At 52.0% G+C, this 27739-nt stretch overlaps 1 protein-coding gene across 1 annotated transcript; it reads right to left on the reverse strand.

The window, feature by feature from the left end:
- Positions 1–1220: 1220 nt before the first annotated feature.
- Positions 1221–26598, reverse strand: MAP2K2 (mitogen-activated protein kinase kinase 2). The gene is made up of 11 exons (XM_054582830.1): positions 26219–26598; positions 22577–22787; positions 16652–16798; positions 11590–11667; positions 10769–10820; positions 10560–10684; positions 9703–9916; positions 7521–7585; positions 5852–5913; positions 4747–4792; positions 1221–2757 (listed from the first exon to the last, which is right to left on the reverse strand). The coding sequence occupies exons 1-11, from the start codon at positions 26308–26310 to the stop codon at positions 2647–2649; spliced, it is 1203 nt and encodes a 400-aa protein (XP_054438805.1). The 5' UTR covers positions 26311–26598; the 3' UTR covers positions 1221–2646.
- Positions 26599–27739: the final 1141 nt, after the last annotated feature.

Here is a 27739-nt window from a genome sequence, read left to right on the forward strand (position 1 = left end):
ACAAATGTCACAGAAAGGAACCGGGTGGGGACACAGGGGACGGCACACAGCCACGTAAATTGCTGCTGAGCTGCACTGTCTTGTATCGACAACACACTTGAGATTTTCTTCTTGCAAACCAAGCACCAAAAAACCCCCACCCAAAACAAATAAAGAAAAGAACACCCATCATGCAAGATTCTAAAGCTCACTGATTTGTCTCCTGTTTTTTTTTTGGACAGAGGTCAGACAGAGGGGCGCTGGGGGTCACAGGTGTTGCCTTCCCCGGCCATACCTTCCCCGACATGGTGGTTGTGTTATCTCCCAAACGTGGCCGTCCTGGGGTTTTTAAAAAACAGCAACGAGAAACCTCAACACATGTGTGCAAAACACTTGTTCCCTCCTAAGAACGTGGGCAGAGGTCTGACAGCCTCTGCCTGGACCCCCGCATGTCAGGAGGCCCAAAACCAAGGGCAGTCACGAATTCTATGACAGAGTGCACTCCCTTGCAACAGAGAACCTATAACCAACCATGTTGCTGGGATGGGGTGCAGGTCTCGTCTCTGGCCACCTTCAGCCAGGCAGTTGGGAGCAGTCAGGCCTGGACCATGAGAGCCGCAGTGACTTGGTATTGAATTGGAGGATGCCAAAACTTGAGGTTGTTCCCAGGGAAACAGGGGCGAGGGTGACACCTGGAAACAGCTGTCAGCAGTTCAGAAGCACTGGTGTGGGCCCGTTTCAAGGAGCCTGGTTTTGATGCGGAGCATGCGGAGAAAGAGCCAGCTCCTCTCTAGATCTTTTCAGATGTGCCAAGGGATCCTGGCAAAAGCAGCAGCACAGCATGCAGTGCAGATAGTGGCCTGTGTCGCTGAGGGTCGAGGGCCTTAGGAACAGCACCTAGGCCTCTCAATGCTCATGGAAGCAGCCACTTTCAAACTATCCCCCTCCAACCCCTACCAACCCTGAATTCCACTCCTAGCTCCTTTCCAACCCCCATCGATGTGGTCTATTACTCCTTGTAAATGGCAGCTGGTTCCACTGAATGGAAATCTGAGGTATATAGAACAGGCCCAAAGATGAGACCATCTGTGACCATCAGTGCCAGGCAGCCTCAGGCCAAGGCCGAATCATGGCTCACACATTAGGGCCCCTTTCCACCTTCTGAGGAAGGTCCTGAGGGAGCTGGGGTACTCACAAAGCAACACTTCCATAACTTTTAGTTATCTTTTTATTCTTTTCTAAATCAGGTGAGACTTTGGGGGAAACTATGAAGTGACAGAAACCTGGAAAGCTGGTTGAAAGGGCCACCAAGTCTTCTCTTTGGTGTCCACAGGAAAAACAACTTGGGAGACTATAAGGGTCTCCCTAAGAAAAGGGCCTAGCAGTTTCCAAGAGGCCACAAGCGCCCGCCTTCTGGAGCACCTCCTCCAGACACCCAGGGCCAGCTTGGACCGCACCAGGCCCGTCCCTCTCAGAGAGTCCTTTCCCCTGCGATGTGCCACAGATAAGTATCAGCTTGTTTCAAGCCATCAGGAAGTATTGAGGGGGGCGGCTGACGGCTTTAACATCTTCAGTTTGGAGGAGGGGAGCCTGGCCTCCCCCGCTTCCTACCGCCTGAGGACCCAGAACAGACCTCCATTGGAGCCCTGAGGCAGGAAGGCCGGCCACCCCTTCGGACTTGGGAACTAGGACAACCTCCCTGTCGCCGTTTCATTTACAACCGGCTGTGGACAAACAGGTCAAGGACCCAAAAGAGTGACATGCCCTCGGTGGTCACTCTTGGTTCGCTCTGCGTGAGCAGAGGTGACTGAGGGTGCCACCCACCCACATCTGCAGCTGAGGGGGAGCACAGGCCTTATCTACTGGATCGGCTGGGGGTTTCAACCACACCGACAGCTTGGAAACCCAACACTTCCTTTCCGCCGAGTCGAGTGTCAGTTCAGCTGCCACTACGGAAGACTTGAAGTGACTGCTCCTAAGGCACAGGAGAGGATCAGAACCCTTTTGGGGCAGGTCACACTCTGCTGAAGACAGGCAGGGTCGCCGGTACCAGGCTGCAGGACAGGAGGCAGCAGTGGCCAGGGAACTGGACCTCCTGACAACCAACCGGCTGATCGCTCTGAGGCTGCTGAGGGTCACTTTTAAGGGGGCAGGTGTCAGGCAAGGGAACCACACACAGAAACGCAAGGCAGCGCTTCCTGTTTTAGAGAGAGATGCCAATGTCTTGGGGTTCCCTCTGAGGCTTCGCCCCTTGCAAAGAGAGCGAAGCCAGTTCCTGATGCCACTCCCACCCCAATCTCCCTGAGGCCGGTTGGCTGGGGGCTAGGGCTGCCCTCAAGGGACACTCTTCTTCCTGGGGTTGGACCGGAGGCTGACACCCAAAGAACAAATGGAACAAGTACAATGGGCTTGGTTTCTTTTTCTTTCCCTGTTTTGTTTTTTTTTTTAAACCTAAGTAAGCAGGTTCTGAGAGACAACATGGGCAGTGTCACCCTTCCCCAGAGAGCAGAAGGCCCTCGGCTGCGACAGGTAGAAGAGGAAGTGAATGTTCCGCCGTGTGCGCGTGGTCTCCTCCGAGGCTCGGCGGGAGAGGGAGGGGAGGAGCCAGTCTGTCCTGGGCGGGAAGGGCAAGTAGAGAGGATTCAGACAGGCCACCAGCTGGACCCATCACACAGCGGTACGTGTAGGCGTGCTGGGCTGGTTCAGACGCAGTGTTTTACACAACCAGCCAGCAAAATCCACTTCTTCCACCTCGGACCGTTTGATGAAGCCATGGTTCTGAAAGGGAAGAAGAGGCGCTGTGAATATCCTGGTGTCTGCAGGGAGGAGGAAGGGCCGAGGCTTCTGCTTAGACCCGGCAGGCCATCCGAGGCTAAAACCCAAAAACTGAAAGAGAAGGGGCCCCCAGCGCAGGAGGACACATCCGGGACAGGAAGAGAAAGCAAGCCCAGAGCAGCCAAGTGCCAGGCCCGAGGCCACACGGATGTAGGATGGGGTCTTGGGAGAGAGCGAGGCTGCTCCAACTCCCTGGAACCCAGGTCTCTGCCTCAGTGCTGCGGACCCTGGGGCCAGTTAATCCCTGTGGGGGCTGTCCTGGGTGCTCTGAAGTGGTGACCCAGCATGTCTGGCCTCCACCCATTCAATGACAGGAGTACCCCTAGTCGTGACCACCACAGATGCCAACAGACATGATTTAGTGTCCCCTGCAGGCAGTCGCTCCATGAGACCATAGGATCTGGAACGTAACCGCCTGTGAGGATAGGGAGTTCCTTAAACTCCCATCCAGTATGGTTGCCACCGGCCACAAGAGGCTTCTGGGCCCTTTAAAAATGGCTTGTGGGGCTGAAGGACAGGTTTGTGCATCCATTTTGTTTGAAGTAATTTAATTTAGATAGCCACCCATGGCTGCGGGTGCTAGCAGGAAAAGCAGGACACTAGAGCTTCCTGGTTCTGGACTGGGTAGGGGGAGCAGATGCTTTTCTGACCAGGGCGTGCCTGGAGGGGCAGCCCAGGGCAGGCGGGCAGAGCCTCGAAGTCCAAGGAGGGGTCTAGTCTACCCATGTGACATCAAGACCCCAACTGCTGCATGTATTTTTAAAAATCCTCACCTGAGGATATGTTTTTATTGGTTTTTAGAGAGGAAGGGAAAGAGGGAGGGAGGGAGGGAAGGCGGGAGGGTGGGTGGGTGGGTGAGTGAGAGAGAGAGAAACATTGATGAACTATTTCCCATACATGTCCTGACCAGGGATAGAACCTACAACCTAGGTATGCACCCTGACTGGGAATCAAACCTACAACCTTTGGGTGTACGGGATGATGCTCCAACCAGCTGAGGCACCTGGCCAGGGCCCCAGCTGCCACCTCTTACGTAAGCTGGAGGCAGGCGAGACCACCCTCATCTTCCTGAAGGTTGATCCAGGCTTGGGTAAAAAGCCAAAGAAAGGAACAGAATTCCTGTGGTCTAGGCAACAGGAGGAGTGGGTGCAAAGTTAGCCCCAGAAGATAGTTTTCCTCAGGCAGAGAGAGATCTGGAAGGTTTTCCCGCACAGTGTGAATGAGGGAGCTGGGGAGGAGGAAGCACTGAGCACTATAGGGGATTTCAACATAACTGCATTTCTCTATTTCAGGTTTGTGTCTTTCACAGCGGACATGTGTTTCTTATATCATGCATACCCTTCCTACACGGTGGTCCTGGTTAGGCTTCCTATTCTGACCACAGCAAACAGTGACTACACCCAGGACACAGCCTGCTGCCACAACTAACGGCAGGGTGGGATCAGACAAGGTGCTGGACTTTCTCAGAGGAGGCGCAGAAGGCAAGCCTGAACAGGACGCACCATCTAGTGGGGAGAACCATCCTGAACAAAGGTCCTGAGGGGAAGGTGAGTTTCAGTGGCCACCTTGGATTTCAAAGACATTGAACAGTGTGGAACATGAAAGGAAGGCACCAACTCTATGACCTCCCTGACCTGCAGGGGACTTGACAAGCCCAAGATGGGAGTGGACCAGAAGACTCAGAGCCCGCCGTTCTCCAGAAACAATCCCACCCAGGCACGGCTGCGGTCCTTATGTGCCCTAAGAGCTGAGAGGGCAGAGGCCGCTCTGGATCATTCCCACTACGGACTAGGAGGCGCACAGGGGTTCTCCTGTGCCCCATGACAAAGCTGGGTCAGGAGGCCTGGCCAGGGTCTTCCTTTCCTGAGCAAGAAGGAGCCGTGGGTGGCAGCCTGCGCCCCCGACGATCCCAGAATCCGCAGCATCACTCACCATGAGCATCTTCAGATCGGCTCGCTCAGCTGGGTTCTTAATGAGGCTGGGGTTCCGTGAGGTGGGGCAACAAGACAGAGCATGGGGAGATAAGACAGGGCAGTTATTTGGTGACCATGGGGACTTGCTGTCACTCTGATGCCTAGAACCCAGGGATGAGGACTCCAGCACTGCCCTGTGGTGTAAGGGCAGGACGCCTCGGGGAGGGAAGGGCAAGGGTCTGAGACCAGGACAAGAGGGAAAGAGGGGGAAGGCGGGGAAACCCCCAGTTGCTGCTAAGTCAGAGGCCCAGCAGCAAACAGCTCCATTTCCAGTAAACCCCCAAGTTTGGGAGTCTGATCGTCAAAATGGAACTTTTTCCTCCAAAAAAGCAGAACTGCCTAAACGCAGCTGTTCAAAGCAGCTTGAGGCGAATGGCAGTTCTTTAAACACAGAGAAAACCTTGCCTGGACATAAAAATGTTCACACGGATAATGGATAGCTGGATCTGGGCTGCACAGCATTGGCCAGAAGTCACACAAAAGGCCATTGACACCTTCACCACCAAGCAGGTTCGCTGCTGTGAGTCACGGTCTCCAGGCTGCAGCCAACCCTGACATGCAAGATGGCCCTAAAGGCGAGTGGAGTGGCCCCGGCCCTCCTTCAGAGGGCAGGATCATCCAGAACAGCTGACCACCTCCCAGAATCCAGCTAGAAAGGCTTGTTTAGGAGCTGGTGGTCGGAGGACCCGAGGGCTCAGGGGAGTCTACTGGCAGAAGGCAAGGCGGGCACAGCTTTATTTCCCAAGTGCCTGGGACGCAGGTTCACTTGGGTTTGAGGGATGAGTTGGGGATGGCAGCTGAACACTGTGACTTAACAGTCTCAGAAAGGGAATCTGGGCTCTCAGGTGACCACAGGTATCCACCGGATGCTGCTGGCCACCCAGCATTCCTGAGTGGCAGGCTTGGAAGAGGGGCCTGGGCCACGGCCAGTAAGGGAGGGCACGCCTTGGCTGTTGGCTGGGAGTGTTGGTGGCCCGCCCACTCCGGGAGGCAGGTGGGCCTTCTGAGGGCCTGGCACCTAGCCCTGCCCACTCAGGACTGCACTGGACACTGTGGCACCTTACCATTTATTCACAAACTCCTGGAAGTCCTGGGTGAAGACACCACTGGGCAGCTTAGGAGGCGGCTGTGGGAGAGAACAGACAGGTGGGAGTAAGGTGCTCACGGATGGCTCTGGAGTTACAGCACAGACATGTGAGGACAGCATGGTATTTGGGGACCCTCAGGACGCACTTCTCTTGGCACTGTCCCTTTACCCTGCTAGAGGAGGAGGGGGCACCCCTCCCCTCTCCCAGCAGCTTCCTGGCAGGATCTGCCACCAGCTCTGCCAACTGGGGTGGGCTCTTCCAGGGTTTTCTTTTGAAAGCTCTCATTTGGGGATCACACTGGTTCTACAGGGAAGGAGAGCAGGGCTCACCCTCATTTTATGGACAAGGGTGGTGTCACACTGTCTGAGCCACCCACCTCTGTGGGCGTCTTTTTTTAAATCCTCACCAAGAACGTTTTTTCACTTCTAGAGTGAAAAAGGGGGTGGGCAGAAAGGGGTCGGGGGAGACAGCGACATTGATGCGAGAAAAGAACGTGAATCGGTCGCCTTCTTAGACGCTCCCTGAAGAGGGAATCGAACCCTCAACCCGGGCATGTGCCCTGAGAATTGAACCCGTGACATTTTGGTCTACACGATGACACTCCAACTAAATGAGCCGCACTGGCCAGGGCCTGTGGGTGTCTTGAATGACATGTGGGCCTGGACCACAGAGGACAGCTAGTTCCAGGGCTTTGGGCCCGAAATCTGGGTGAGCCTATGGAGCCTGGCCTGGCGCCATGTTCGGGGGCGGCGGGGGGACAGTCATGGGCAGCATCAGGCCCCTGTCAGAGAGGTGGGAGGCAGAGACTGTCTGAGGGAAACCCACAGGCCCTCCTCCTCAACTCCGTCCACCTCCCCAGTCCTAGGACACAGCCTTCCCACTCAGGGCAGGAGGTGCTCGCGGGGTGGCACTGTCAGACACAGGCAGAGCAGTTCCCCTGTTCTGTCTCCACTGACGGCTCACCTTGATACTCAGCCCTAGGCCAAGCCCCACACCATAGGCAGCCCGGCTGCCCTGTTTCTCTGCCCTGACTCAAAGGGCCACTGAAAACACGTGTCAGCCCAGAGGCCCAAGGAAGGTGACCAGACCTTGCTAAGGAGGCTTCAGGGTCAGGTCCTGCTCTACCCCTTCCCAGCTGCAGACCTCTAAGGGGGCTGCTTCCATCCTTATGCCACTGTTTACCCATCTGTACCATGGGAATAGTCACACCACCACTCAGGTGCTCTGTGCCTCCTTTCTGAAGAGGACACCCCAACTTTCCCCAAGGAAGTGGGACTATTTGACTTCATGCGCACTGACTCCAAGATGCTCAGAGAAAGAGATGCTGGGTGCCAGTGCTCTGGGCGAGGCCCAGCTCCTTCACTACTGGCCTTGGAGGGGCTGCAGTAGAAATTCTAGGTTCATCTCTACAAACACAAAGACAAGTCCCTTGGGGAGGGGCGGATTTCTGCAGTACAGCCAGAAGTGAGGCCATTTGTTTTTACACCTGATAACCTCCTATTGAAAAGAATGGTCTCCATCTCTCCCCATTCCACCCTCCCCAACAAAATCCAGTCTATGTGTTGAGTTCTCTTCTTTTTGGTAATGCACTCCTACGGGAATAGCTTAACTCTGTCTGCGTGAAGACATGCTTTCAGGTACCCACCTCGTTCACAATATAGTCCAGCAGTTCGAAGATGGCCATGGCTGGCCGGCTGTCCACCCCGTGACCTGCCCAGGGGAGAAACAAACACGGGGGTGAGATGGGCGAGCTGCCAGCATGTTTCTGCGGGGCATCAAGGTTGGAGTGTGCTGGATAAGCTGGGCACTCTTCTGCCCACACTGGCCTGAACTGAGGGAGGCTCCCGTGGCCTGGCCACTAAGTTCACTTTTTGGGAAAGGAACTTCACTGCTAATGAATTAAAAAAACAAAAAGAAACACCAAAATGAACAGGAGCATTTTCTGAGAAGTCACACATTTGGCACGGTGCTGCGACCAGGTGGTGCCAATGTCACAGCCCTTTGCTTAGTGGCACACAGGCGCAGCGTGGGGTGGTGGTGGTCTGCTGACTGCAAGCAAGGAGAGCAGCGTGACCTTGTATGGAGTTTCAGGTAGAGACAGTAGTAGGCACCAAATGCAGCTCAGGATGGGTGGTGGGCAGGTGGTGGCTGACCTGTCCTAGACTCAGCTGGCCATGTCTGGGTTTGGCATTTGGACTTTCGCCTTCTCTCCTGTCCCGAAATGGGTATGAGGGCTGGGGCAGGGGCTGGAGGAGATGCTGGCAGGCCAAGGTAGCCTAGCATGACCCACCATTCCTCTCAGCTGGGAAGGGACTGGAGGAGAACACCAAGGAGGCCACTCGGGAGTTAGACTAGAAGGCACAGGAGCAAGGCCTAAGGACACCGAGGGGGGCATGATTCTCCCCATAGAGGAAATCAAGACACCCTAGCAGTCTGAGTGAAGCCCCAGTAAAGGGGAAGGCCTGGATTTGAAAACACAGTGAAAATCATCATCCAACAGCCTAAGTGTCCCTTAGTGGTGAACAGATACACAAAATGTGGTCCATCCATACAGGGGAATCTTATTCGGCCATAAAAAGGAGTGAAGCACTGACACTTGCTACAAGATGGGTGAACCCTGAAAACATGATGCTCACACTGACTGATGTGGCTGGCTCAGTGGATCGAGCGCTGGCTTGCAAAACTGAAAGGTCGCTGGTTCAATTCCCAGTGAGGACAAGAAGCATCCAATTGATGTCCCTCCCTTTCTTTCTCCCTCCCTTCCCCATCTCTAAAAATAAATAAATAAAATCTTAAAAAAAAAAAAACGGGGGGGGGGGGGAGAAAACACGATGCTCAGTGAGAGAAGCCAGACACAAAGGCCACACAGTGTGTGATTCCATTTATGTGAAATGTCCAGGACAGGCAAACTCAGAGACAAAGAAGTAGACTTATGAGTGCTAGGGCTGGAGAGGGGGTGGGGATAAGGTTTCCTTTTGAGGTGATGGAATCTTCTGGAATTAGATAGAGGTGATAAATGGATAACCTTGTGAGGATATCAAAATCCACTGAATTATATGCTTGAAAAGAGTGAATCATAAGGCACTTGAATTCTATCGCAATAAAACTGTTAAGAAACCAACTGACCACAGTCCATCGTATGTTCTCTTAGACTCTCATTTAACTAGACTCCCTTCCTGTCAAGCACTGTCCCCAGGTTACCACCTCATCTGCGACCCTTCCCCTTGTCCACCACATGAAGTGGTAGAAGTATCAGTCTGAACCTCTTAACCTACCACCTCATAGGTGGCCACTCTTAGTATCAAGAGTTGTCTGGGAGCCCAGTGCCTGTCCAGCTTCCTGTCCCCTCCCATGCTGTGCTGCCTGTGTGTCCAACAAACCATTCAAGGAAATTCAGAGTCAAGGTCCTTTCAATTTTGGGTTTCCCAGGAAGGCCTGGCCCAAACACAGAACATTCAAGGAAGTGGCTAGGCAGTGGGCATATAGGCATTCATTGGGCAAGCTTTTTGGCTTTTCTGTATACTTGGATATTTTCATGATAAAATGCTAGAAAAACCACCCCAACCAGTGGCCTGGCTGGGGGGTTGGTTTCTAGATCCCACCAGCTAATGACAACAGGTGCAGCTGTCCCGGATGGCACAGGTCAGGGGCACTGCTTCCAGCATGTCCCTAGAAGCTTTAGGACAATCTAAGGACTGCTGACGGCACTTAGCACAACCCAAGGGACAGGTGGTGCTAAGAGGGGAGGCAGCTGCCATCATCCGACATGGCATTTCCTGCACAGGTCACTGCCCATCCAAACTGGAAGTGCCAGACTCAGGCCATACCACTGATGGGGCGTCCAGGGGGTCTTGGCCGCGGTGAGATGCTGTGAGGCTCTCCTTCTGCCCCATCGACCACGGGCCGGCCAAATATGGCCTCCAGCTCCTTGGCATCCGGCGGGGGGATGGGGTACCTTCCGATGGACAACTCTACCAGGGACAGGCCCATGCTCCAGATGTCCGACTGCACCGAGTAGTGAGTGCCTTGCAACCGCTCTGGCTGTCGGGTGAGACAGAGAGGAAAGAAGGGTCCAGAGGGAGACAGATGAACGCTGGAACCTGGGGCGGCTCACTGGATCAGGGGTGGCACCTGAGTGTTTCTCTACTCTTCCCACACAGCCCCATCCTGACCTCTACCACCCCTCTGGAGACCGGGGTGATTCTGTCTCCTCCCTCCATCTACCTCGGCAGAGAGAAGCTTCCAGCCAGGGCTGACAGCAGCTCTTTAAAAACCCAAACAAATCCTTGGCACTTTTGGGAAAAAATGACTGGCCCAAAAAAGACAGCAGAATACCTCCTTCTTCACAGCAACTCCAAGTCTAAATTCTCAGAATTTGCTCCAATTATCACCCAGATGTGCCCTAAAATACCTGAGGGCTAGTTTCTTGGATCAGAAATTGACTACTCTCCTTGACTGGATTTTTATTACCAGTGGGAAGGAACCAGGCAGGCATTCCCACAGACAGACCTGAGCGAGAACATGGTGGAAATTAGAATTTTGGAGAGAAGAAATCCAGCAAAAAGAAAGTATGTTAAGAGGACATGCAGGCTTTTGGAAAAGCTTCTAGGAAAATGGGGAAGAGCCAATGGGAGAGGGGGGAAGATATGGCATGTGATGTTAAAATGTCTTTCAAAGGACTTACAGACATGTAGGATCGAGTTCCCACGAAGGAGTTAGCCATGGAGTCAATGAGCTGCCCGCTCACCCCAAAATCACACAGCTTGATCTCCCCTCTGGAGTTGACGAGGATGTTAGACGGTTTCACATCTGAGAGCAGAGCCAGCGGGTGAGGCATGGCTTAGGCCCACCCACTGGCCCCGGGGGCCCAGGAGGGGCTCCTGTGCATCTTACCTCGGTGCATGATCTGGTGCTTTTCCCGGAGATATGCCAGGCCCCGAAGAACCTGCCAGGGAGCCACAGGGTGGGAGGTCAGCAGGGCAAGCACCATGTGGGGAATCACCCCTGGACAGGCCTGCGGGCTAGACCCGAGTGGCAACCAGTGTGGGACCAGCTCAGGGAACCCGTTTTCAGGTGGGGACAAGCAAGAGAAGAGGCAAAGCGATGGCAGTGCCACCCTGCACTGGTGGGTACAGATTCCTTCCTCACTGATTCTTACATGACCGCCCTCCTACCCATCTAGCCATGAGGCAGACACTGCCATCCCCTCTGTCTAAGGGGAGGGGCTGAGGCCCATGGAAGCTGAGACAGGCCTGAGGCACTGTTAGTACGGCTCTTAGTGTCCGGCTGGCTGCCCTGCCTCAGACGTCAGACCCACCCGATACGCGTCATCTGTTGAGTGCTTTGGTGCCAGGGCTGTACTGAGGACGTTCCTCAGACTGGTAAAGGGTGTGGTGGCTTTGTCACCAAGTCAGAGAGGAAACACTCATGCTGTTGCTCTGGAGGACGCTGTGTGCCTGGGACCCTGCCGCCAGGGTCCTGTGCAACCCTGGCACCTATACGGGGCAGGAAAGTATTACTCCTATTTTGTGGGCAAAAGGATGCCCCTACTTGGTACTATAGCCAGTGGAAACTGGCATCAGCACTCTTCCTCTTTGCGGGAGCTGAGGTGACACGCACCCCTGGCCTCGTGCACAGGGGCCTAGCACGGGGCTGGGAGCGCATGCACACCCCCAGTGCTGTGACGGCCAGGGGAGTGGCGCCTGCACACTCACCGCGATGCTGACCTTCCCCAGGATCTCTTCTGGAATTCTCTTGGCTTCTTTCAGCACCTGGTCCAGAGAGCCACCGTCCTGGGGGCGGTACAGGAGAGAGAAAGCAAGTGCTTTGAGCAGGCGGCCGGCGGGGGGGGGGGGATGGCGGGGGGGGGGGGGGTGCTGCTGCAGAGATGAATCCCAGAGGAACGCTCAAGTGACAGGTAAAAAGATGCAGCATTTCCCTGGTTCTCAGAGAGCTGATGCCTGATTTTCTCCATGGGAAACAGAGGCCAGGCCACAGCTAAAGGCAACCCTTGGCCTCAGGACAGCACATCTAGTGCAGAAGTGGAAAGAGTACCTGTGTGCTCCTTGTGACTCAGCCTTCCTGAGGTTGCTACAACAGCAGCAGACCCAGCAGCCAGGCTTGCAACTGAAACCACCTCAAGGGCGTATGAGATAGACCTGTCTACTTCTGGGCCTGGGTTCTTGTCACAGCCCCAAGTGGGTGAGGGACTGAGAGCAAAGGTGATACCTGTATGTGCCCATCACAGGAGAAAGGCAGCCAAGGAGACTGGCCTTTCTCGCGCCACACCTCCCTGCCTAGTTAGGATGGGACCTGCTGCCTCAGGGGCACAGAGGACACCTGGCGATGACAGTTCTGCCCCTTTCCTTAGGTCTTGTCCTGTGCTTGCCACTATCATGCATGGGATTGTCCTGTAAAGGACCTGACACAGGTCATCCTAGTTGATCCTCCCCACCCCACCCAGGGCGTAGCCCCTAATCCACCTGACAATGAGGAAATAACAGAAATCAAGTGTCTTGTGCAAGGCTGCCTGGCAACAAATCTGGAGACCAAAACTCAGGGTGTTGCTGGCTCTGGCTGGATGCCTATTCAGAGGTGGGGCTCTGAGGATAAGCCTGCCAGGCCCCCCAGGACTTTAGGTGGACATGGCCAAGCTCCAGCCACGGGCCGGCGCCTGTCTTGTTCTCCTCTGCACTCGAGAGGAAAGTGGAACTGGAGCTCAGGGGTTAAGTGAGGCCATAACTTGAACTGGCAGAAAGGTGGCCCCAGAGCCTGCATTTCCTCCACTGTGCTGCTCTAGGAGTCCCACAGGTGCCACTTCCTTGCAACACCTCCTGCTTCACCTGGGGGCAGGGAGAAGCCTCTGAGAGGCCCAGGTCTCCCCTCTCTGGCACTCCAGCTGTGCTCGTGGTGGAGAGTTCCAGAAAACCCAATGCACTTTGAAGCTTCAAGAATGTGTGTGATTCTGTCAACAAGGGACCCAAATTTGCAGAGGGTGGGTGTGGCCAAGGAGGAACCCAGGAAGGTGAGCCTCATCTGACCAGGGTGCCCGGCCCGCTTCGCTCTACCTGCAGGGCGAGATGGAAATTCCTTCTATTCTTCTCATTTCTTGTTTTATCAATCAACCTTAAAAGAATTAAAAGAAATTTTTAAACTGTAATCCCTGTTCCTTAACACAGGTCCTTTCATTCTGAATTTTCATAGAGGTACGTTCTGTTCGCCGAATAAGGACTTTCAGGGAGAACATCTTCAGAGAGGCTACGGTGGGCCAGGCACCATGCTGGGGGCTCAGGAGTTAACACAAGACACCTCCGTGAAGGAAACCACGGCTCACTCTACAGGGCCCCCCCGCCACCGGCACTGGGAACACTGGGGCCAGGCCATCATCTGTAGGGGCCGTCCTGGGTACTGTGGGGTGTTGAACAGCATCCCTGACCTCCATCAGGATCTCCCTAGTTGTGACAATGTCCCCAGACATTGCCTAATGTCTCCTGAGACCCCCTGGTCTACAGCTAAGAGGATAACTCGTTTGTCACATGCACAGGATGTGGTGCAGCAGATGTCACAACTAGGTCTTTTTGACCCCAAATCTATCTTTATGCATGACCATACAGTTTCATTTTGTGTGTGTTTTAAATGTTCTCAAAATCTTACTTTTATTAATCAGGTAGTATATGAATACATATTTTCATAAAAATTTAAATGTAGTTAACAGTCTGATTCCCACAGTGATTCCACTTGCCTCCCCCAAAGTATGACTTACAGTCTTCCAGATCCTTCCGCACATTTGCACACACATTCACGTGCACAGGGAAATACAGAGTTTTAAAAATATATATATATACACACATATATAAGTGGGTTCATATCATGCATTTTTTCCTTGTTGGGGATTTTCTAATTTGGCTCACACAAGCTGACTTTTGTTTCTCACTGCAGAGCGGCCTGGCGGCATTCCGTCCGTCCCTTACCTGACGATGTGTTAGATTTTTCATTATTACAGGAAGAGGGGGTGCATCCTTCAGTGAGTTTGACTAGAGCCTCTGAGTGGTCAGTAAGCAGCTCCCCAGCTCCTCCGCCCCGAGATACCCACTGTCCCCTGGGTCCATGCCTCAGTTTCCGCCATAATAGGCTTAGGCCACCCGGAAACTGCCAGCCCCACTGTCCGCAAGCCCCGAAGGCCAATACACCCTGGCTAGATGAGGCACAGCCTTCTCTGCTTAATCTGGGGCTTTATTATCAATTAGGGATCTTTTCTCAAAAGTTGCAGCTGGAACCTTCCCAAGGATAAATCAGAGCCAACTCCTACACGAGCCTGCATGCAGATGAAACCTTGCCCCCCATCAGGGACGGTTCCACAATGTGGGATACTGATTAGGTGGAATGTCACCATGGTGAAGAAAAGAGCAGTGAAAGTGAGAAAGAAATACAGAAAAATGGCTCCAGTGACAGTGGTGATATTTATTCAGCGTCCAGTCTGGCCTGGGCCAGGGGACTACCACCACCCTTGGCCTGACGGGCGAGAAGGGGTGAGAATCGCATCCAGAGTCACGCGCTGAGAGGTGGGCAGGGAGGTTCAGGCCTGACCCCGCGGCACCATCTTCACCGCCATGCAGGTGCCCCCACAATATGGCACATGAACAGATGAAGAAGAAACGTCCCACAAACAGGGAAAACCTATGCACACGTGGATCAATTCTGGAGGGGCTTATTCGACATGAAAATACTATAAGGAGTGGAGACAGCGAAGGCCCTTTGTCGACTGTCATTTGTTATCTTCATGCCTTCCTCACCAAGTTCCCCTCTTTAAGCTCATTGCAACCTTGAAAATCAGTGACCTCCAAGTTTCGTGGAGTGTAACTCCTATCAGGAGAAAGCAGGGGAGAGCACAGGCCTCAGCTTAGCATGTTTTTTCATTGAGGCATTATATATTTGTTCTACTTGCCTGGTATGCTCGTTATAAAAGTGAACCAAAAAATCCAACTAGGAACTTTTAAAGGATGAGCACGATAAATCAACAGGATAGCTAGGACTCGCCCTCTGCCTCCTGGTGGCTCGGGCTGTGTGCTGCTGAGGTGCAGACACCTAGTACTGGAAACTGATATTTTACATTCAAGGAGAACAGAAGGGGGAGCAGAGGGGTGCCAGACTGTGCCACTCTTTTAAACAAGGGAACAAGATGCCTTCAAATTCTCATGATGTTCAGGGAGTATAAGCAGGGGTGGCCAAGAGCACTGGAGAGGGAAAAGACAGGAGGGAAGAGAGAAGAGGAAGGGGAGAAGGGAGACCAGGGAGGGGGGAGGGAGGAGGAGGAGCTACAGTACAGAGCCTCCCCTCAGACCACAGAGTGACTTCCGTCCTTTCCCCTACTTGATTCTCCTCTACACAGTGACTTTGCCCTGCAGGCGGGAAGATATGATCTCCCTCTCCCAGGTGAGGAATGGGGCTCCTGCAGGCCTGGGGGGGATCTCCAGGCTGGGTAGGGGCAAAGCAGGAGGGCGGGGAGCACCTTCTAGCAGGCACTCCCTCCCAGCTGTTTGCCGTTATTCCCTGAAGCCTGCTCACAATGCATTCCTTGCAGGCACTTGCTGAAATTTGTTTCCTGCCTTCATTACAAAACTGTCATGGGCAGCACATTTGCAAGGTATAACTGAAGCTGTCACTGAAGCTGTGGTGCCTAAAGCCATGCTGCATCCTGGTTTTGCAAGGGCTCTGCCAGGCTGGAGCCCATTGTCCAGCCATGGAGCAAGCAGTCTGGTACCTGATCAACTGGACTCTGCAGAGGATCAGAAGCATTTCCCCTCAAGGCATTCAGCTCTGACCACTTCTGCTTTTGTTGTACCCAATCCCACCCATTTTTGAGCTTCAAGACCAGAGTTTCTTAACCAGGGGGTGCAGCTGACTCCACTGTGGTGGTTTAAAAAAAGATAGGTGCCTATGCTCCACCCCAGAGCTTCTAATTCCACAGATCTGAACGAGGTGCAGATCCAGGCCCTATCTTTAAAACAGCTCCTTGGCTCTGGCTGGGTATCTCAGTCGGTTAAAGTGTCGTCCAGATATACCATTGGTTGCAGTTTGATCGCCACTCAGGGCACATATGAGAAGAAACCTATGAATACATAAATAAGTGGAGCAACAAATTGATGTCTCCACCTCTCTTTCCCCTTGTCTAAAAACAAAACAAAACAAAACAAAACACTCAGCTCCCAAACAGCTCTACACGTACTCTTTAGAAGGCACTTTGGAGACACTGACCAAATTTTCAATAGCATGTATCCTTTGGCCCTGCAATTCCACTGGTAGAACTTTATCCCTCAGGGATGCCTGCTTCTGTGCAAGAACATTTGGAGCAGCATCATTCAAAGCGGGGCAGAGACTTCAGTGTCCACCAATAAGCGTTTAATAAATTACCTTGCAGGTATATACGAGTACCAGGACACTAGACAGTAGGGCAAAGAGCTGGCAGGCTCTCTACATGCTGACAAGAGATGATTTGCACCTTGTATCCAATGAAAGAGAAAAGCTGGAAGGAGGGTGTCTGGGGTTTAAAAACAAAGGAACCTATACATGTATGTTCATACGCCATTGACTATCTCCAGGAGGATTGCTTTGGAAAGAGGTGCGCTGTGGTCTCTGAGGACAGGACCCTTAGGGACACAGGCAACCTTCTCATTCTTCACGAACCTTTTATCCTGTCACGTCTCCCTGGTTGTAAGCCCAGATGGCTCTGGGGACACTGGCTGGGCCCCTGAGTCCAGAGTGCCCTTTTGCACTCACCATGTGCTCCATGCAGATGCTGATCTCCCCGTCACTGTAGAAGGCCCCATAGAAGCCCACGATGTACGGGGAGTTACACTCGTGCAGCACCTGTAGCTCACGGATGATCTGGTTCCGGATGGCCGGCTTGATCTCCAGGTGAATCAGCTGCAAGGGAATGGGGAAGCAGGTTCAGGAGCAGGCTGCTGAGGGACATCAGGAAGGGAGAGGGGGGACTTTGGCCCTCTGCCCTTGTGATGCTCATAATCGCATTAAAGACCAATCAACAATCCATTTATAGGTATCTATCTATCTACCTGGGAGAACTGAAAACACACATCCATGCACACACCTGTACATGTGTTCACAGCTGGGTGATTCACAATTGCTAACATATGGAAGCAACCCAGGTGTCCATCAACTGGTGAATGGACAAACAAAATGTGGCCCATCCACACACTGGAATATCACTCAACCATGAAAAGAAGCGAAGCACTGACACTTGCTACAACGTGGATGAACCTTGAAAACACTATGCTCAGTGAGAGACGCCAGGCACAAAAGACCACAGAGTGTGTGATTCCATTTATGTGTAATGTCCAGAACAGGCAGATCCAGACACAGGAAGTGGATTTATGGTTGCCGGAGGCTGGGGCTTCTTTTGGGGGTGATGAAAATGTTCTAAAATTGGTGGTAGTGATGGATGCACAATGCTGTGAGTATAGTGAAAAATACTGAATTATATACTCAAAAAGGGTAAATTATCCAGTAAGTGAATTAGATCTCAATAAAGCTGTTAAAAAAAGAAACAAACCCATCAACAGAGCAAACATTTTTCGACTGGTTACAAGGGAAGCTCTGTTCAGAGGAGCTTTCTTCCCACCAAATCATATGAAGGGCTGGCCTTCCCAGGACCCAGCCCAGGGAATGGTATGGAGGTGATTTCTTCACTTCTGCTCAGGCCCTCATTCAGATGTGGTTTCTCTGGGGCCCTTCCCACCTCCAGGCTAGAGAAGAAGGCAGGGAGAGCCTCTGGTCACCCCCCAAAGGATCCTAGCTGCCCTTCCACTTGAGTTCAAGCCGGCAGCCAGGATTGTCACCAAATTCGTTACATCTCAAAAGGCGAGAAATCAAAAGACCATCTGGAGACACGCAGAAAAGACTGCAGACGAAATACCAAGAGGAATGCTTAACTACAAACCCTAAGCAAGCCAAGATCCACTGCCCAGCAAAATAGTGAAGGTTGTGGGTCCAGGTCCTGGCTACTTAGAATCCTAGATGTATTGGTCATTATGATAAGAAAAAGGTGTGATTTATACCCTTTTGTCAGAAAGGCAGAGCCAGATCACATGCATCTCAAAATGACTGCCATCAACTCAACAGACATTTACAAAGAGTTGGTTACAACGGTCAGTGATGAGCAGAAAGATGGCAAAGATGACCCTGCTCAGAGACATGCCATCAGGAGGTGAGAGAAGAGAGCGAAACAACCCACTATGGTGGAGGTGCCTGAATGGAGGAATCATGGAGAAGTGATCTGGGACTCAGGTGACACTGGGGCTAGCGTTCCAGAAAGAGGGACAAAGAGTTGGCTGTTTGAGGGCACCAAGGCACAAAGAGGTGTGTACCAAGTTCGGCGGGGGGGGGCACAGGTTATGTGTGGGGAGCTCTCCCTGCTCATAGACCCATGACAATGACCCTTCCAACCTTGAGAACTGTGACAGGTCCTAGCAGCACGGTGCCTGGTGACCCGGCCATGCCCGAAAGTGCCTCCTAGGCTGGGGCCCTCAGGCGCTCAGGGCCACTTGGGCGCTTTCCCACCCCACCTAGCCCGCAGAGGCCAGCGCCGGCTATGCTCCCTGGGACACTGCACACCCCCATGGCCACCCCCAGGGCAGCAATCGCGCCAGAACTCCGGTATGCTCTCTCCTTCGGTGGGGCTGCATCTGCGAGATACCCGACATGCATACACATACATGCTTTGAAAAGGTGAGATGCTGGACCTGAAAAATGAAGCTCTGATGTTTGCGTGGAAGGTGGGAGGCTGATGGATGGGCAGTGCAGGGTGACAGAGACCTGTGCTGTCCAACAGAAATACTCCATGAGCCACAGATGTAATTTAAAAATCCTTTAGTTGCCATATTAATAAAGTAAAAAGGAGGTGAAATGAAGTTTTCATGTCTTTTGTTTAACTCAATGCAACATATCAAAAAATTATTGACATTTAGTCAACATAAACATATTAATGAGTTTCTTCCCCCCCATATAGAGACCTTGAAATCTTGTGGGGGGGGTGTGTGTGTGTGTGTGTGTTTGTTTGTTTGTTTCACACATATAGAATGGCTTGATTCAAATAACACTGTAGGGGCTTAGTAGCTGTATCAGACCAAGGGTGTTCTTGACCAAGAACTTGGAAGGAACCATAGATGAAACAATAACAAGGGAGCAAGAGTCCACCATGTTTTTAGAGGAGAAGAGGAAGCGGGGGACGAAACTGGGCAGGACTGGACAGGATCCCAGAGGTCCTGGAAGCCTGGACTTGGGTGAATGTGAAATAAGGCCCCAGGAAGTGAGGGGATTTTGGCAAAGATGTTGTAAAGAGGGAACATAGGGGCTATTGCTGTGTTATCTATTTAAATGAGTCCATCATATCTGGGGCCTATAAAGCAAAATGTCTGGATTTAACAGAAGCCACCCAAGAGTGTGCAAAGAAAGAGTAGGAACAGGAAGACAGGGGCACGTTTCTGAGCACATGTGCTCACAATTTGCCCTGATGATAACCCTGGGGGAGATGGGGTAACTGCCCACACTGCATGGATGAGCAAGTTCAGGTTCTGAGACAATGAATTTCGTTTCCAGGGACACACAGCTGCTGAGTGGTCAGGGCAGGATTGGGACTGAGCTCCCAGGTAGCCAGAGCCTATGCTCTTTCACAGCACCATTCCAGGGCCAAGCAAGCCCCAATTGCTGATTAAAGCAGAATGGTGCTGAGAGTTCAAGCCAAACACCACGCCCGTCTAGGAGTTTAAGGCAGTTTCTACTGCAGGATAGGGGATCTGAGCTAGGAACAGGAGTGGGGGGAACAAACCAGGGAGAGAGACGACGATTCTGGAGGCAAAGCCCTGATAGTTCCCACAGGGTCAGGGAAAGCCACAAAGGTTCAAACCCAATTCAGATAAGACCCAACCCAACCTCAGTTTTCTCACCTGTAAAATGAAGTGGTTGCTTGCTTGCTTGCTTATTTATTTATTTATTTAGGCTGCTTCATTTAAATGAGAACACGCGTCAAGGTTTTAGAGCTGGCTTTGACACAGGGCAATCACGTCAAAGACGGTAGCTAGTATTACTATGTGGCCTTGGGCAGGGTCACATGACCTTCATTATAGAAGCAAGAGCACATTCCTTTGCTCTAAGTGGAGGGCAGGGTGGTCAAGGGGGCCATGCCTGTGTAACAAACATGCAAAACTCTTTGAAGATCTCCCCGGGCCCATATCATCACAGAGGTTTTGTTCCTAGGGCCCTCAGAAAGATGTGTGAGATGGAGAGCCATGCTGAGTAAAGAAAACATTCATGAACAAACCTGACTGCAGAAATAGAGAGACCGGTTTTCTTAGTGCCTTACCGAACTGGTCTTGCTGCTTCCCCAGCTCGTCCTACTGGTTAGGACGATCCTTTGCCAATCACAGGGACCAGAGGGATGCTGGCCCACGGAGCGAGAGTCGCACAGGCGTCCGGGCGCCCCACCCTGCCTTCACCCTCACACCTGCGGGCAGGCTGCCTTTGGAGATCTGATAATCCTATGCACTCAGAATGCATGGAATTCATACCAGTCTTCCTGGGAAATTCAGAATTCCAACCAGGGTAGTAGAGGAATGACTAAGGCCACTGTTTCTCAAAACCCACCTTGTCTCGTCGGTTTTCCGTGTGCCCTGAGCTGAATAAAGGCAACAGGCCTCCCGAGTGGACTGGCATTCCAGATGGATTAAAAGGAGCCCCGGACCCCCACAGACCAGTCCAGGGCTCCTGGGCCATAGGGAGTTACAGCCCCAGACCACAAATTGCCTAGTCAGCCTTCTTGTTCAATGTATTTGCTAAATGCCTGCAAGCGCCCATGCTGTTCTGACACTGTGCTGGGAGGAGGAGATTAAGGTCTACGGGGAACAAAATCTGAGGTCCTGAGCCTTATTTTTTGGACCCTTAAAAAAACAAAAAACAAACAAAAAACCCCCTCGAAAACGTTTATTTTGAAAGAATTAAGGAAGTGCAGGAGAGTTGCAAAAACAGCACTGAGTTTCATGTGTTCTTCATCTAGCTTCCCCCAACCGGGACATCTTCTATGACTGAAGGACCAAACCAGGAAACTGACACTAGGACAGCACCACTAACCCCACTATAGAACTTATCTGTCCTCATTTTAAACTACTAAATTTTACTTTGCAGGCTTTCATAAAGCTATAGACAGACTCCCAGATTCACATTTATACCAGGCACAATGCGAACACCTGACAAACCTCAGCTGGGTTGAGAGAACCCCTGGGTCCCTGATACAAACTCTGACCAGTACTGTTCCCATGTCCCCCTCCCTGTCACAGTTGGAACCTCCCATCTGCCTTTTATTCCTGGTGCTTCAGGGATGGCAGGCCAGAGACTTCTGAGGCTGCTCTGGTTTTGAAAAGACTGCCTGCACTAAGGGGACAGAAATAGGTTCCAGAAGGGAGGGCAGTGCTCTAGAGGCAGGAGAAATAGCTACAGAGCTAAATCCCAATGGAAACCAAGCACATCATTCCCAGGAAAGGTGGCACCTGCACTGATCCACTGGGAACAGGGTGGTCAGGTTCTGAGAATACAATTTGGAAATGACAGGACAGTGGGCTTCCCCAGAAAGAGGTGGCTTTCTAAGTCTGAAAGAACATGATTGTATGAACTGAACAATTTATCAATATGAAGTCTCCTCCGTTATGTATTTATTTAGGATCCAGTGTCCCCAGAAGATTACACCCTCTTCTCCACTCCCTCCTTCTCCCAGGGGTTATTCCCCCATGTTTAGTGAGAAGCTACATTGGGCACAGGCACCCAGACGAGGGAGGATTGGGACTTCTCGGGGCCAAGGTTTGTACTAAAGAGTGGGGTGATGGTTAATTTAATGTGTCCCCAGTATCCAGCTGTCTGGTCAAACACAACTCTAGATGTCACTATGAAGGTATTCTTTTTTTTAGATGTGATTTAACATGGAAATCCTAAGAATTCAGGAAAAGCAGGTGACCCTCATAAGCGGGCAGCCTCCTCCAATCAGTTGAAGGCCCGAAGAGAAAAGACAGAGGTCGTTCTACCTCTAGGTGGCCTCTGGACTTGAGCTGCAACATCAACTCTTTCCTGGGTCTCCAGCCTGCTGGCCTGCCCTACAAATTTCAGACTTGCCATGACCGCACAAGCCAATTCCCTAATGTGCCTCTACCCCCACCCTCCACACCCTTGTGGTTCTGCTTATCTGCAGAACTCTGATTAATACAGGTGGTTTAGTTACCCCATTGCCCAGGGACCATCACAGCAAAGATCCTGTCCTGGGACTGTAGTGCTTTCTCCTGGTTGTGAAGTCAGGGTGATGCCAGCTCTAAGGGACTTGAATCTCCTCCCTTCTTCCCAAAAACTCTGCTCCCTTTCTGGGAATCTGAATTTAAGCCATCCCCAAAGGCAGAAGTCAGTGATGGAAGAGAAGAGCTGCTTGAGGCAAGTAAGCATAGCCACATTCTAACTAGAAGCCGAGTTAATTTTCAGGAACGAGAACCCACCACCAATGGGAGAGCTTCTGAGCCCAGGAGCCAGTCAGAAGGCAGAGGCTGGCACCTTTCAAATGGCTCCCCCGTTTCCAGGGCGACCTGCCCCCACCACATGCCGCTCACAGAGCATGGGGAGAGAATGCCTGCCTTGCCACGGGCCGCCTCTCACCTTTCTTGCCATGATGAGGCCTGAAGGTCTGTGCTGGACCTTGGTGACCACCCCGCCATTCCCGGCTCCCAGCTCTGAGATCCTTTCGAAGTCATCATCCTTGAGCTCCCCAACCTTGGCCTTCTGGGTGAGGAAAGCTTCTAGTCTCTTCTTCTGCTGCTCATCAAGCTCTAGCTCCTCTAGCTTCTTCTGGAGGTCCACCAAGTTTGCTCTGCAGAGACCCCAAGGACAAGGGTTAGTGAAGAGGGTATGAGCTCTCAAAATGACTCAACCCAAGTTGAGGGTACGGTGTGGCCACTGAGCGCCAAGCCCTGGGTTTGCAGCCAGGAGGATGCAGAGATGAATCAGACCTGATTCTTGGGCTTGAGGGGCTGATGATCTAGCAGAAAAGAAAGACCACCTGCGGACACACAGCTGCCCAGAAGAGAAGGCTGGTTCCCCGAGAACTGAGGATACCACCTCTCTGCCTGTTCACAAAGGTCAGGAGACCTTAGGACCTGGAGAACCAGCTCTGGTTCAACGGCCCTTGTATCAGACTCAGGAGCCCTCCTTCCTGATGCAAGGGCTCCCGACCACACTGGAAGGAGACATGAAACTGGGGAAAAGCAAATGGGCATCCTGCGAGTGAAGGCCCAGGCCAGGACGCCTATCTTCATGAGGATGAAAGGGCAAACTCGTTTTTTTTTTTTTTTTAATTATATTTTATTGTTTATGCTGTTACAGTTGTCCCCATTTTTCCCCCTTTGCCTCCCCATCAGGAAGAGCACTCATTTTCAGCCTCAGAGCAAAGAGCAAGAACCAATGGGCAGAAGATAGCACTAATTTATATGAATTACACATGGACTCTGGAGGGGAAAAAGAGGGGCCTGATTTAAACAGTGTAGACAATTGCAGAGCACTCCATTCAACCAACACACTCTTATTATATCCTAAGCACTAGGTAAACATTAGGCAGTTATACACACACATATTCCAGGGCCTGGTTATTTAAAAACCCACATGTACATTGCACTTTACTAAGTGATTCAAGGAATTTTCAAAGGAAATTTTGACAATCAGCTATTTTCACTAATGCCTTGAGCTTGAACTAAATCCTGGTGTAAAAAGCAGCTCTCTGCAACAAGCAAGTAGACTTTAACTCAATGAACACAAGGACTAACCCAGTGTTGTCCAAAGCTAAAATGTAAGCAATGTGTGCAATTTAAAATTTATAGCCGCATAAAAAAAATAAGGAATTGTTTTAATATCTTTAATTTAACCCATAAAAAATATAATAATTTTCCATGAGCAATAAATATAAACAAAATGATGAATATTTGTTTTACTTTTTTTCTTATTAAGTCTTTGAAATCTGGGACGTATGTTATAGTTACAGATGTCCTGAATTTTGACAAGCCACATTTCAAGTGGCTACTGTGCCAGAGAGTGAATGCAGCTCTGAGAAGTCTCTACAGGAGAATGGGCCACCTCAGGCAGTCCTCAGCCACCAATTCCTGAGGGTGTGTAAGCTAAGGCTGACTGTCCACCCAGGGAAGATCTCACAGAGGGATTTGAGCAAGGGATTGAAGGGAGAGCCTGGATGTGCTCTCAGAAACTTCCCAATACTAAAGTGGCTATAACTTGCCTACAATTTAAAGAGGTTCAAGTAAAGGGGCACACAGGCCAGGAATGAGATGACCTGTCACCAGGCGATGGCACCTGAACTGGTACTGCGAAGAGGTGGCTGAGAGACAGCGGGGTGGGTGTCTTTTCCTGAGCAAGTACCAGAGCTTTATAAATATCATCACACTATCTTGTTTAATTCTCAGGATCCTCCTGGGAGGTGGATCTCTTGCAGACCCAGGCCATGTACAAGGGAATAGGCCCAGAAAGGTAAAGTAACTAGCTTGAGGGTCACAGAGCAAGGAAGTGGCAGTGTCTGGAATCAAACCTGTATCCTTCCTGATTGCACAGCCTGTGCTCGAGGCCCCTGAGAGTATCCCCTGAGCCAGGAATGAGGGCCTAGAAGGTGTTCACTGAATGTCTGGTGAACCGAGACCTTGATGAAAAAGGAACAAGAAGGACTCTGATGGATGGAAGAGGGGAAGCAAAGGAATGAATGGATGTGACACAGCTCCTTCACTGGAGGGCTGAGCGGCAACTTTTGAGGCCAGACTCTGGAAGGTCTCCAGCGCTGCCCTATGACATCTAAAATGCAATCTGGAGTCAGCTGATTAATCCATTTTAAATTTAATGGCAACTCAACAGTGGTTATAAAAAACCCTGGAATCCCAATGGCTGGCTTCCTCTACTGGGGAAATTCTTAAAGGGATGGAAATTAGACACCAGATAAAAGAAAGAGAAGAGAATATGAAGAAAGGGCTACCTTGCAAGAAAAAGAGTCAATTTTTCAGTATAAGGAACACCTCCCCATGTTGAATGATGAGCTTGGAGACAGAGAAAGATGTCAATACGCACACATATACATCAAGACTCACCTCCTAACCCTCACCCAGGTTGCAGAAGGCCAAGTCCCCGAGAGGCACGAAACACGTACCATTTGCCCATCACCACTGGTTCTTATGGGGATCACAAAACAACAACAGGAAAGGACCCCCAACCAGGGGCTTCTGGGACCATCCTGCTCTGCTTCACCATGCAGAACAGGAAAGGGGAGGCAATAGGGATTTCTGGGGCCAAGCAGTCACCCTGGCATGACCTGGCTTTCCCTCACACACTAAGATTCTGCCATCATGTAACCCCACCACCCTGGGATGCTCCTTTCTCTGTACCCTTCTCCACAGATACTCCTGTCTCTCTCAGTTGCCTCAAACCCTCAAATCTCCTGCATTTCTCAAGCCGCTGGAAGCTTTGCTAATTCATTTGATTCAGAATCTCTGCTTATCTGCTGTGTGGGGTCCCAGCAGGCCCCCCACTTCTTTCCTGTGTCTCCTACTTCTCCCCACACTCTGATCCTCCAAATTCTCCTCACTCCCTGCTTCCCCAGCCCTCTGGGCCTCCTCAGTGCTCTCCCCAGCTTCAGGGGCTGCACCTCGACCCCCAACTAGCAGGATCTTCTCAGGCTTCCTTCCCCCCAAATTCCCTCAGAGATCCCTCCCACACCCTCGTCTCTCAGGCAACCCTTTCCCCTCATCTCGTATGGACTTCCTCGCCCCCAGGGACCCCATCCACCCTGTCCTGAGAATGCACGGACTCCCTCCTTCCACCTCACCGTTCAGAACACCTAGCCTTTGATTTCACTACTAGGGACCGCCTGACCCACCCCCTCCCCTCAGTAGCCCTCCTCCCAATCATCACCCTGCATTCACTACTCAGGGACCCCCTCCCCCAACTCCATTCTCACTGCTCAGAGGCCCCACACCACACCTTTTTTTCTGCAAGGACCTCATTTTACCCCCATTCGCTACTCAGGGACCCCCTTACCAAAATGTCATTCCTTAGGGCCCCACACACCTTCCTTGCCCCACAGGAACCTCCCCTCACTCCGACCTCTCTACCAGGACCCCCTCCTCACCGACTTCATCATCAGGGACTCCACCCCTCCCACCCCATTCTCTCCTCTCACGGACCCTCGCCCCGCCACCTCACCACCAAAGGGGATCCGCCCCCCGGCCCGTCCTCACCCCGCCCTGGCTCACTCACTCGGAGGCGCCCTCGCTGGTAGGGGACGGGCCCTCGGCGATGGTAGGGTTGATGGTGAGCGCCGGCAGCACCGGCTTCCTCCGGGCCAGCATCGGGGCTCCGCGAGCCGGCGGCAGCGGCACCTCTAGCCGGGGCCCATAGGGGGCGGGCCGGGAGCAGGCGGCGCCAACACAATCCCGGAGCTGAGTCCGCGGCCTAGGCCGGCACCGGGGCGGTGAGGGCGGGAGGCGTTGCGGAAGGGGGCCGATGGGCACCAAGGCGCGCCGGGACTGAGACCGACTAGCCGCCGCCGGCGCCGAGGCCCTACCGAGGCTGACGCTGCAGCGGAGCCCGGGAGGCGGACCGCGGGGAGGGGGAGCGACGAGATTGCAGACCGGCCTCTCGCGAGAGCCAGAGCCAGGAGCCGCGCGGGGCCCCGCCCCGTCCGTCGCCAAGGCTCAGCTGTACCAGCGCAAGGCCGCCTCCCCCAAGGGAAAAGGGGAGGAGACCTACAGAGGCGGTGCCAAGAGCGTGCGCTCTCGTCCGCCTCCCACCGCCGTGTGCGCATGCGGCTGGCGCGCTGGGCGGGGGTTGGGGCGCAGGAGAAGGCAAGGTGAAAAGGCAGCGGTGCGAGGTGAGAGCTCAAGCTGATGAGTAGGGGTGATATCTGACCCTCACATCCTTGTGAGCCCCCGTCCGGGTAAAATCTCCACAAGTTGTGGGAGACCCAAAGTCAACTGAAGTCTCTTTTGGCCAGTTATGGGCACAAACACACAATGCCCACCAAACCGCAATAAATCCCATTCGTTTGTGAAGGAGAGATGTTTCTAAAACGTTTTTATTGTGGTAAACATACGTAACATAAAATTAGACATTTTTAATCTTTTTAAATGTACAGTTCAGTGACATTAAGTGCATTCACATTGTTGTGCAAGCACTGCCACCATCCACCTCCAGAACTTTCCCATCCTCCCAAACTGAAACTCTGCCCCCATTAAACACACGACCCCCAGCCCCTGGCACCCACCATCTACGTTCTGTCCCTATGAATCTCACTCCTCTAGGGACCTCATACAACTGGAATCACACAGAGTTTGTGCTGTTGTGACTGGCTTATTTCACTCAGCATAATGTCCTCAAGGTTCATCCACAAGGTTGTAGCAGGTGTCAGAGTTTCCTTTCTTTTTAAAACAATAGTATACCATTGAATGGGTGGACCCCATTCTATTGATTTATTCATCCTTTGATAGGCATTTGAGTTTTTCCACCTCTTGGCTATTTTGAATAATGCTATGAACAGGAATGTACAAATATCTGTTCAAGTCCCTGCCCCAGTGACTGCACCGTTTCATGAGAAAGGTTATTTTAACACTATTTTTTTTTAAAGAAGGAAGTTCATGACGCAGAATAAAGGACAGTCATTTAAATGTGAAAAAAAGTTTATATAAAATTCACCACATTGCTTTTCTCTTTATCCTATCTCTGGCACCAGTGTACATTTTATGGTGGGTTGTATCTTGGGGAATCACGTGTTAAGAAACA

This window comes from Pteronotus mesoamericanus, unplaced genomic scaffold, assembly GCF_021234165.1.
Source record: "Pteronotus mesoamericanus isolate MK-2021 breed Mesoamerican mustached bat unplaced genomic scaffold, CSHL_Meso_final contig_726, whole genome shotgun sequence".
NCBI classification, from domain to species: Eukaryota; Metazoa; Chordata; class Mammalia; order Chiroptera; family Mormoopidae; genus Pteronotus; species Pteronotus mesoamericanus.

Bases quoted from the DNA above. Each gene is read 5' to 3' on its own strand.
- MAP2K2 (XM_054582830.1), bottom strand. From the start codon at position 26,310: ATGCTGGCCCGGAGGAAGCCGGTGCTGCCGGCGCTCACCATCAACCCT. The intron at 10,821-11,589 runs GTGAGTGTGCAG...GCTCCCTGGCAG, and splicing joins TGGGGAAGGTCAGCATCGCG to GTTCTTCGGGGCCTGGCATA. The intron at 2,758-4,746 runs GTGAGTGATGCT...CTTCCCTTTCAG, and splicing joins CCGATCTGAAGATGCTCATG to AACCATGGCTTCATCAAACG.